Source organism: Lithobates pipiens, unplaced genomic scaffold, assembly GCF_037356315.1.
Source record: "Lithobates pipiens isolate NorthernLeopardFrog02 unplaced genomic scaffold, aLitPip1_a1.2 Scaffold_8, whole genome shotgun sequence".
In the NCBI taxonomy this organism is placed as follows: Eukaryota; Metazoa; Chordata; class Amphibia; order Anura; family Ranidae; genus Lithobates; species Lithobates pipiens.
Window position 1 is genome coordinate 225714666 of NW_027507903.1, and position 12076 is coordinate 225726741.

The window sequence follows — 12076 nt, forward strand, 5'->3', positions numbered from 1 at the left end:
CTGTATTGTCTTGGCCACCCCGCTGCAGCTCAGTTTCAATGTTCTTATAGCATAGGCCAGCGATGGCGAACCTCAGCACTCCAGATGTTTTGGAACTACATTTCCCATGATGCTCATGCACTCTGCAGTGTAGTTGAGCATCATGGTAAATGTAGTTCCAATACATCTGGGGTGCCAAGGTTCGCCATCTTGACGTAGAGCAACAATATTTTTTTTCAGATCCTCAGTGTTCTTTGCCATGAGGCGTCATACTGAACTTCCAGTGACCAGTAAGAGTGAGAGCGATGACACTAAAAAGTTAACACACCTGCTCCCTTGTAACACTAGCGAGTTACATGACACCGGGGAGGGAAAATGGCTAATTGGGCCCAATTTGGACAATTTTCAAATCGGTTGTCACTTTTGTTGTCAGCGGTTTAGACATTAATGGCTGTGTGTTGCGTTATTTTGAGGGGACAGCAAATTTACACTGTTATACAAGATGTACACATACTACATTACATTGTAGCAAAGTGTAATTTCTTTAGTGTTGTCACATGAATATATAATAAAATTTACAAAAATGTGGAGGGGTTACTCACTTTTCTTGCCAGCGGTTTAGACATTAATGGCTGTGCGAGTTATTTTGAGGGGACAGCAAATTTACAACGTTATACAAGCTGTACACACACTACTTTACCTTGTAGCAAAGTCATTTCTTCATTGCCACATGAAAAGATATAATAAAATATTTACAAAAATGTGAGGGGTGTACTCACTTTTGTGAGATACTGTATATTAGGGAGTACATGTGCCATGGAGCCAAGAGAACATCTAACGTTTCCTGGTACCGAACTTGGGCTACGTGGAAACTTTCAGATTGACTTCCCCTGCTTTGACTGGTCTAGAGAGAAACATTGGAATAAAGGGACCATTCCGCTCCAATTTGGTGATCGAAATAGAGGGGCCAGTTGCCAGTTCACCACTGGGATGAGAACTGCCAAAGAGGGCAGATACATGAAGTTCCACCCAACTGAGGGTGAGAAAAGCCTCCAGTGCCACAGCAGAACTCTTGGTGCCCCATTGGTGGGGCTAATGTAGGCCACTGCTGTGGCACTGTCCAATTGTACCCGATAGGGCCATTCTGGAGCACAACAGAGCTGTTGACGTTCATTAAGAGCTGCAAGCCAACAGCCAAAAGGATGGTTAGTACTTTTAGTTCGTTCATTCACAGAACTCTGAATGAATGAGGCAGCCAAGTGTGCAAAGCCCCACATGGAAATGCTCTTTTGAAAAAGTGACAGTAAGCACAGGGAACTTCTCCCGTACTGCTGTTCCAAAGAGGCAGCGGATTCCAGGAGTGGCTGCAGGAGCAGAAACAGGTTACATGCTACACCCTAAAAAACAGGTGGCACATGTAATGTGTTCCAGGTGAACTTGTCCTTTAACAGGAATTGTAAAGGCAGGTTTTTTTTATCTTCATGCATTCCATGCATGAAGATAAAAAGCCTTCTGTGTGGAGCAGCCTCTCCAGCAACCCCTAATACTTATCTGAGCCCCTTCTCCGTCCAGCGATGTCCATGTATCCCTTGGCTGTCCAGGACTCCCTCTGATTGGCTAAGACACAGCAGTAGCCATTGGCTAACAGACTTTGACAGCAATGGGAGCAAATCAGAAGAGAGCAGGGCCAAGCAGCAGCTCCATGTCTAAATGTACACAGGGAGCCGCACCTCAGCTCGGGTGCCCCCATAGCAAACTGCTTGCTATAAAGGCCACTCGACAGGAGGCAGGGTCTAGCAGCAGCAAAGAAGGATTCGAGAGAAGGAGAATCAAGGCTTCCCTGTGCAAAACCACTATAATTTTTTTTTTTTTTTTTTTAACAAAAAGACTTTACAATCACTTGAATACACAGCATTTTTACTCACACCTGCCTAAAATCTTTGCATAGTAGTGCATGTCGGGTAAGACAGATGGATGAGCTGATCCAGCAAACCCAGCAAACCCAAGTAATTTCCTTTTTGTGAGAATCTCTGTAGCGGTCAGGAATGATGCATGTGTAAGCAACTGCCTCAAAAAAAGGAAGCCACCACGAGACCCAAAAGTTCCCAGGTAGAAACTGATGGATGCTATCTGTAGTGACATAAGCAATGTACATGAAAGACTTTTTAAAATGTGTTCATCAGAAGTCCTGGCCACGCTGGTGTCCAGAAAAATTCCTAGGTACTCCAAGCAAAGGGATAGAAGCAGAACTGAATTCTCCCAATGTCTTGACAGTACTGAAGAGATCTCATTTGAGGCCTAAGGCTAACTGCTCGCAGGAGCAGGTGTTCAGGTAGACCACCACTATCCCACATAGGCATGAAAGAGCCAAGATCGGAGCTAGTGACTTTTTGAAGACATATGGTGCTGACACAAGACAAACTGGTAATGCGTCTCTTCTACAAACTAAAGGAAATGGTGGTGGTTGCAGCAAATAGGGGGCGTGCAGGCAAACGTCCTTAAGATTAAGGCAAAGAAATCCCCTTGATGTAAGGAGGCAATCACAAAATTAACCAACTCTATACGAAACTTGCGCACCTTTAAGGTTTTAAGTCCAGAATTGTTGTGACAGTGAACAGAACGTAATAGAAACCCCTGAATTTTTTTTTTGAGGACGTATCTGGGGCTATCACTCCTTGCTGGAGGAGTGCTTGAATTGCAAGTTATAATTCAACTAAACACTAGAAGTGCAGATTGGAGGGTAGAAAATAACCTGGCAAAAAAGTTTGGCACTCGATCTTGTGACCGAAGTTGATAACTTCCAGGATCCATTTGTTAGATGGGGAAAGCCAGCAGTTTACAAACAGGAGATGTTCCCTCATCTTGAGATGGTGAAGTGGGGGCATACCTTCCCACGCAAGTGGTTTTCTCTGAAGGCTTGGGGGGCGGGGGCTTGTGCTACCAAATATAATTTAGAGGAAGTGAATGTTTTATTAGTCTTCTGAGGTAGGAAGGTGCTCTTGCCACCAGTGATCTTAAGTTCATCGAGGGACACACCAAGAAGGTGGCTACCCACCAACGGCATGGCAGAAAGGACTTTTGTTTTAGTGAAGTCCAATTCAGACTAGCACTTAAGCCACAGAAGCCACCATAAAACAGGGAGACAGACCGGTGAGACCAACTAGCACAAGTCCAGAGTCGCATTACACAGGTATTGAAGACCTTGAACTAAATAATTGGTGCCAGTTTCATAAGTGGGAGAGACTTATTTTGAAGCCAAGCCTTGATGTAAAAACGTAGCCCATTTGGTCACGATCTGAGAGACCATGGTAAAGGCAAATACGGGACGATTTAAAGCAACAGAAAACACACAGAATGTGCAGTGCTCTCCACCATTCAGTCAGGAAGGCGATTCTTCATGGAGAATGATAATAGCATTTACCTTGGAAACTGGAGGGTCCAATACTGGAGAGGTAAACCAACTTTTGACAAAAGCATCCTCAAAAAGTACAGTGCATGGCTTGACAAACTGCCAGGTGGGGTGCTCTACGCCTGAAACGGTCGACTGTGATCGCCTTCGACATGTCAATTATCTATTTGGTGCAACCTCGGCTTTAATATTTTACCAAAAAAAATGTGGTAGTTTATGGCGTTTTGTGCCCCTTAAAATTAAATTTTTCAACTGAAATGACCTTTGCCGTAATAGCATGCGACATGGAAAAAAAATTAAAAACTGGACCTACCACTTTTATTCTCTAGAGTGTCTGCTTTCAGAAAAACTTTTTTTATAAATAAAATTAGAGATATATATATATATATCTGTGAAAGGGTTAAAGTATAAGTTCACATTTGGAAGCATGTTTACACATTCTACCTGTAAACTTAAAGTTCTATGTATTGTGTAACAATTTTGCCTAGTTTCTCCTAATGGCAGGCTATACAACCCATTTAGTTACAGAGAGGAGCTGTGTCAGTCGGTGAATATAAAAAAAAAAAAAAAAAAAAAAAAAAAAAAAAAAACTGGCTCCAAATTGTTAGCCGACTCCTAGATTCAAGCAAAAATTCGGTCCAACCGTCATATGTGTGTACTGAAGAGTCATGTCCCTTTAGACCAGGCCACTCTGTCCCTATAGTGAGAACGATATGCGCTTTTGGGTGATGCTAGGGGGACTCTACAGATCCATGATAACTGGCTTGACAAAGCACCACAGCTGATTGAAAAAAAAAAAAAAAAAAAAAAAAAAAAACACAAATTGGGTGGGGTGCGAAGAACACACACACACACACACACACACACACACCTAAAAACACTAGCAATTAACTGAGCTCCTTACTGCAGATTGCCCTGGGTGTGCTTTTAGTTCAGTTAGCTTTCTGCTTCTGTAGGTGGTCGCAACAAACCCATCTGTCATGAAGTATGGATGTGTACTTCACTGAACAAAAGAAACGTAAATGTACTGCTGCTCACCAGCCCTTTTAAATACGACAGCTGTATTCGTTTTTTTGCCCCTTATTTTTACCAGAAAATACTGCCAATAACACTTCTTGGCCTAGGATGAACATGCCTAAAGTGGTTAAGCCATCATCCCCTCTGTCAGATAAAAAAAAAAAGCAAAGCGGTATCCTAGTGCCTGTGCAAAAAAAATAAAAAACAAAACCCCCCACACCTTACCTTAGGGTTATATCGCCCCTTCAGGAGAGGACTAGGCAGAACATGGGGGGGGGGGGGGGGGGGAGGGAGAGACAGCCAAAGCCGATATCCACCCCTTAAGGGTGTTTAATGCAAGTTTCTGATCCACTCCTTGCTGCAAAAACAGAATCCTGGAAACTGAGTATGCGTGCGGACACCACCCCATTCCCTCACACCTTGAGATGCAGGCCTTCCACGTATGATGATAAATCTTCCAAGGAGGAGGACATCTGTGCCCTCAGCATAGTGGAGATTACCGAATTCAAACCTCGGCCCCTTAGCACCTGGCTTTCAACAGCCATGCCATTAAAGCCAGCGATGGTAAAGCAGGATGAAGTATTGGACCTTGCGACAGAAGGTCCTCTCACATCGGCATCCACTAAGGAACATCCGCCACCATTTGTACTAATGTCGGCGTACCACGGGAGCTGAGGGCAATCAGAATCACCAGAATTCCCTCAGTCTCCACTCTGAAGCAGACGTGGTAGAGGTTAGAGGGTGGGGGGCACAAATCAGCTGATAATGCCCCCATGGAGCCACCAACGCGCCTGCCCAAGGATCTTTTGACCTGGCCACAAACCTCTTTACCGTCCGATTGAATCGAGAAGCCACATCTTGCCTAACCCACCTTAGGCAAAGGATCCGAAATACATCTGGATGCAGCAACCAATCCCCTTGATCCAGCATCTGACGACTTAGGTAGTCTGCTTGCCAGTTTTCTATGCCTGGAATGTACACAACCACAGGATGTGAGCGACCTTCATTGCTGCACCCGAGCTCCTTGTTCCTCCTTGATGATTGACATGTGCCACCGCCGTGGCTTTGTCCAACTGGATGCCCCCCTGCAGCCTCTGTGACCCCCCCCCCCCCCCAACTGGTCAGGCTGGCATCAGTTCTGATCACCGTCCAATGAAGAGGAAGGAACGCCTTGCTGGACCGAAGGGCCGGCGATTTCAGCCACCAGAGCAGGCAATCCCAGAATTTGACAATCCAGGGATAATGGAGATTTGTCCCATTTGGACAGAATCTCCTTTTGAAAGACTCAAGTGTGGAATGGAGCATACGGTACCGGCATGCAAAAACGCAGCAACGGCCACCTGCGGGACACCAGCAACTTCACCGCAGCTTGAAGAGTCTCTCCTCTGAGGAGTCCAGAAGCAAGCTTAGGTACTCCAGGTGTTGTCGGCCCCATCACGACTTCTGTAAGTTCAGTACCCAAACTCACAAAGAGTTTGCATGGCGATTGCTACATCCTCCCTGAATTATGATCCCTCACTGCCTTAGCAAAGCCAGAATTGGGGCTAGCACCTTGGTGAAGACCCTTGGTGCTGACGGCAGGCCAAAAGAGAGCTACAAATTGGTAGTGCTCGTCTCCGACCGCAAATCGCAGAAACCTGATGCATATGGGGACATGCAAGTATGCGTCCTTGATGTCCAGGGACGCCAGGAAATCCCCCCGATGGATCGCAGCAACCACGGAGTGAACCGATTCAATCCTGAACCTTTGTACTTTCACAAAGCTGTTTAGGGCCTTGAGATCCAGGAACAGACGGACCCCTTCCTTCTTTGGGACTACAAACAGATTGGAATAAAATCCCCGAAACCTTTCTGGCGTCGGCACTATCACCCCGCACAGCAGCAGATCCTGTACTGCCCCAAACAGTGCTTCCCAACGCCAGAAGATGATGAAGACTGGAGGAAAAAAATAAATAATTTGTTTGGCGGACAAGAAAAAAAAAAAAAAAAAAAAAAAAAAAAAAATAAAAAAACAACTATCTTGTATCCAGATGAAACCAGTTTGCAGACCCACTGTTCAGAAAGTAGGGGAGGTCCACCAAGCTGCAAACTCCTGAAGGCGAACCCCCCACCCAAGAATCGGGCGGGGGCAAACCTTCATGCGGCAACAGATCTGTTCGCAGGCTTGCAAAATCAGAGACGCTTTTGTCCCTCAGCGGGCACCTTGTTGGACTGGGAGCGCTTACCTGCCGACCCGGGCGGACGAAAAATCCACTTCTGAGTGGAAAAGGAGGGCCCTTTCCTATGGAGTGGCTCCTTACCTTTCCTGGACTGTGGGAGCAGCATACTCTTACCACCAGTAACATTCTTAATAAGGTCATCCAGCGAGGCTCCAAACAGCCTCTTTTTCCCCTGGAACAGCAAATCTGCCAGTGCTTTCTTAGATGCCGGATCCGCAGCCAAGCATTTTAGCCAAATCAGGCAACGTAGTACTACAGCTGATACTGAGGCTCAAGAGAGCAAGGGGGCCATATCTAAGGCCACATCAGAGACAACTTAATGCCCTGCACCAACTGGTCCACCAGCTCCACGCCAAGCGGGAAAGCCTATTGCTTCTCCAACTCACGGTGCAACAATTAAGCCCATTCAGTAAGCGTCTGGGACACCAGGGCCATGGCTAACACTGGCTGCAATGCAGACCCCACCACCGTAAACATGGACCAGGCAACCACCAGCTTGTGGGACCCAAAAGGGACCAGCACTTTTTCCTGCGTTGACCCAAAGTCATTCTCACTGTCTAAACAGTTCTGGTCCGCATTCTTTGAAAATGTCATAACAGGGGCTGCCTGCCACAGCGGGCCCAGAGTCTGAATCTGAGCTTTCCCCAGAAGACGGTGGGGGCATTTTTTACCCACCTTGCACCCGCACTTCACTTCCACCCTGGCAACAAGGGACTCCAGGACCGCCGACAGAGCGTCCATAGGCACCACAGGTGCAGGGGAACCATAACAGATGTCTGGGGAAGAAGCTCCAGCTTCTGACGCCATGCTGACCCACACTCACCTGTCACCACTTAGGGACCTAAGGCAAGTCACAAAATGCCCACCCTTCTAGCTGCCACAGACTAAGGCCCCCCCCCCCCCCACAGGACTCACCACCCTGACCCAGGTACTGCTCTGTGCTGCTGCTGTCTACTCTCCCCTGTGTCAGCCACAAGGTGTTCTGTGTAAAAAGCGCACTGTTCTAGAAAGAAACAGTCACACAGCGCTAGAGGCAAAACAAGCTGAGGCTTCTATAAAATGGCTGCCGGCCGACTCAGCGAAAAACGCCTGAGGGTGTCGGGAAAGGTAGGAAAACAGCCGCGGCCTCCCCACATGGCGTACACACCAAAACACCCCACCATGGCCCAGAAAACAAGGAAGAGGACCCCCAAGAAACCCCCCCCCCCCCAATGCAGCCCCCTGCCAGGACTCTGAGCCCCCTCCCCCCGGCCAGGTACGTGCATCGCACCCCCATGTGCGCAGTCACACAGCGGCCCATAGCATGAGGAGGGAAAGGGACAGTGAGAAAAAAAAAAAAAAAAAAAAAAGGGAGTGAGAGACCCTAGTCGACCTCCCAGGGAATACCCAGCTGCTCCATCCTGCCGAGACAGGTGGGACCATACTTACCCCTCCTGCAGGGACTGCTGGATGCATTCCATGGACAGACCCATCACCCGAGCAGTACGGGGCGGCACACTGACAGCAGTAGCCCGGTCATGTGTGCCCTGGAGCATATACTGTAGCTCACCGGCCACCCCTGGATCCAAGGGGGCATGTCGCGGCTGATCCAGCACGTAGCCAAGGTCTGCTCAAGCTCGATGGCCAGGCTGGGGAGATTACCAGGACCTATATTATCCAGTCACCCAGCCCGGCTGTTGATTGTAGATCACAGAAATAAAAAATGCAGAATAAATTTCCCAGGACCAAATGGTCCCATCAGGAGCCAGGTCCTTCTACACTAGGCAGAAAAAAAAACTGAGCTGCTAGATGCAGTGTGAGGGGTTATAGCCAGTAGCTATAACTACTGGCTATAACCCCTCACACTGCATCTAGCAGCTCAGTTTTTTTTCTGCCTAGTGTAGAAGGACCTGGCTCCTGATGGGACCATTTGGTCCTGGGAAATTTATTCTGCATTTTTTATTCCTGTGATCTACAACGCCAGTGCCGTGTTGCTAAGACACGGCGCGACCCCGATCTGTGTAAAGAGCCGCAACTCTAATCATGTGATTGGCTGCATCCAATCACAGCCGGTCACATGTAAACACAGATGCCGGTAATCCACGCTCTTCGCTTCACACTGACAGAGTGATAGGAAAGACAATCAGCAGCATCTCCTCACAGGGGACAGCCAAGTATCTAATCAGGGCACTGACCATCAGTGCCCTGATTACAATTAAGTGCCAACCACTGCCAGCAATGAGTTCCCACCAGTGCAGCCTCTCAGCGCCCATCAGTGAAGGAGAAAAAAGGACTTCTTTACAAAATTTACTGACAAACTAAGAAAACCATTTTTTCTCCAAATGTATTTTTTATTTTTTTGGAAAAAAAAAAAACCCATGAGTGATAAGAAAATTATAACATTTTTTACATGGTTACAGTGTAGTATTACCGCGCAATTGTCAAAGTGTGACAGCACTGAAAGCTGAAAAATGGCCTGAGCAGCAAGGGGGTGTAAGTATTCAGGTGGTTAAGAAATTGGAATTACATTGCAGTGGTGTATATTAAAAAATATCTGCATTTTTTTTACTTAAAATATAGGTTTAACCACTTCAATACAGGGCACCTACACCCCCTTCCTGCCCAAGCCAATTTTCAGCTCTGTCACCATTTAAATGACAATTGCGTGGTCATGCTATACTGTACCAAACAGATAGGAGCTTTCTTTTGGTGGTATTTGATCACATACATATACACACACACACACCTCGTTTCTGTTATAAAATTTTGTAAATAAGCAAGTTTTCTCCTTCACTGATGCGCATCGATAAGGCAGCACCAGTAAGGTGGTACTGATGATGGTCACTGATAGGCGACATTGATATGCAGCACTAATGGGCACTCATGGTTACTTATGGGTGGCACTGAAAGATGGCAATGGCAAGGAGCAGCCGATCGGCTCTCCTCTACTTAGTGAGGAATAGCCGATCAATGGCTCTTCCTGTTTACATTGTGATCAGCCATAACTGGACGCAGCTGATCACGTGGTAAAGAGCCTCGGTGTGTCAGACTGACTAACTGCACCATCGTTCACCGCGATGCGTGCCCCCATGGGTGCCCGTGGCTGTTATCCTGCTGGACATCATATGACACCCAGTCAGGATAACTAAACCACTACTCGGCCATCATCCCGCTATAGGCGAGGCGGGAAGTGGTTAATGAACAGCTGCACAAATATCGTGCAACATAAAAATTTAGCAAATGGAATCTTTTCTATTCTACAGGGCCTCTGCTTTTACCAAATAATTACTATTTTAGGGGTTTTAGAGAAAAAAAAAAAATGTAATAATGGTCTGGTAGTAGAGCTGCACGATTGTGGCCAAAATGAGAATCAGGTTTTTTTTTGCTTAGAATAAAGCTCACAATTCTCACAGCGTAACATCTTTCACATTATAAAAAATTGGGCTAACTTTACGGTTTATTTTTTTTAAATGCAAAAATTGCATGTGAAAGACTGCTACGCAAATACAGCGCAATATAAAATATTGCAACAACCACCATTTTATTCCCTAGGGTCTCTGCTAAAAAAGAAAAAAAAATATGTGTGTGTGTGTGTGTGTGTGTGTGTGTGTGTGTGTGTGTGTGTGTGTGTGTGTGTGTGTGTGTGTGCGTGCAATCTAGCAAAAAATAATGATTTCAACTTCAAACCAGCAAAGGTTTAGTGGTTAAACTTCCTCATTTACACACTAAAGTGTATTCCTTTGATTAAGGGCCGGTTCACACTGCAGGCGAGGCGAGGCGACTCAGACTTGCCTCGCCGCGACCTGCAGCGGCCTCGGCGGCGACTTGCAAATGACTTCTGTATAGAAGTCAATGCAAGTCGCCCCGAGGTCGCCCGAAAGTAGTACAGGAACCTTTTTTCTGAGTCGGAGCGACTCGAGTCGCTCCTCTCAGAACGGTTCCATTGTACAGAACGGGGGCGACTTGCGGGAGCAAGGCGAGGCGAGTCGTGTCGCCTCGCATCGCCCGCTGTGTGAACCGGCCCTTAAAGGATAAATCGTTACAATGTTTACACTTAGTTGCTGTTGAAGAATGTTCTGATACTTGGCAGACTGCCCGTTTTTTTTTTTCTCCTTACTTTTGACGGCTGCGGCTTCAGCAGAGCAGAGAATTCTCTGCATTGAAAAGAAAAAGAAAAAAAAATTGGGAAAATACTCTGTCAAGATCGCAAGGGGGAAAAAATAAATAAATGCGCTAATGATTAACGATTAGTCATGCAGCAAAAAAAGTTATTTGAAATAAAACAAAAAAAAAAAAAGAAACAGACAGACACTAGAACATTGTCTTACCATCTTTTTCTTCATTTTGCTGGTCTCTGGCATCAGATGAACATAAACGTTTGCTCCTCATCTTTCCCACTAAACCTACAAAACAAACCATGCACAAGCATAAATGAAGTGCAGCATTAAATATGTAATTCCCCTATCCACACAATCAATAACCGTTACATAATTAAAAAGTAGAGTTATGGGCAAAAGAAAAATGTAATTTGATGCACATGGTCACCCTCATTTGTCAGTTTTCTTTTTGTTCCTTACAGTAGGTACACAGTTTCCACCACTTGCTGTAATAGGGTAATACTGTTCATGCTACAGTGAAATCACTGCAGTGTTGTCAACCTCTGGACTGAGTAGTATAAAGCAGATGAGCAGTTTTACACCAAATAAGCCACAACTTCATATAACAATTTGGGACTAGCTACTGTAGCCGATTCTTTCCACTTAAAATATTTAAGCCTCATTTGCAATCTGCCCAAGTTCAGGAAACGGGGGGGGGGGGGGGGGGGTTTACAACAATGTGGCCATTTTCTGGGTTAATGCCTCTTAATGCATGAAAGGATTTTGCTCACGTTGGAAACCGCAGCTTGGCATTGCATTATTATTATTAAAGAAGTAAATCCTGCTGGGTTTTACTGCATCTTTTTTCCCCTGCAAAGTAAAAGCATAATGGGCTAGTATGCATCGTCCCCGCAGGTGGCCACGTCCAACTTCACCCTTCTTCCTTCCGGGGCTGTGGACTCCGGCTCTGACTGGCCAGAGTCGGGTGGGAGTCAAACGGGCACGGCACAGGCCTTATAGAAATGGCACAATCGTGCCCTTTTAGTGCACTTGGGCCAATGACGGCGCAAGCGCATATGGTAAATATCTCCTAAAACATGCAGGTTTAGGAGATATTTCTAGTACCTACAGGTACGCCTCATTATAGGCTTACCTGTAGGTTAAATTGGCACGCAAGGGTTTACAACCACTTTAATAGGTTTATACATTTTTGCCCTTTAAAAGTGAGTGTAAAGCATAACCCTGCCTTATAGGCTTATCTGTAGGGAAAAGTGGTCTGTAAAGGGTTTACAACCACTTTAAAGATTCCATCTCTTGGAGGATCACCTTTTTAACAATGCCATTATAAGTCGAAAATTTAGTATATTTGTATGTAC

At 46.0% G+C, this 12076-nt stretch overlaps 1 protein-coding gene across 1 annotated transcript in view; it reads right to left on the reverse strand.

Annotated features, from left to right (window-relative positions):
• The window catches only part of SCAF11 (SR-related CTD associated factor 11), a gene marked incomplete in the record, with an annotated part of 153932 nt that overhangs the window by 122351 nt on the left and 19505 nt on the right, over positions 1 to 12076 (reverse strand). Inside the window, 1 exon segment of the mRNA XM_077472975.1 lies at positions 10932 to 11006. Within this exon segment, the coding sequence (XP_077329101.1) occupies positions 10932 to 10992 (61 nt within the window).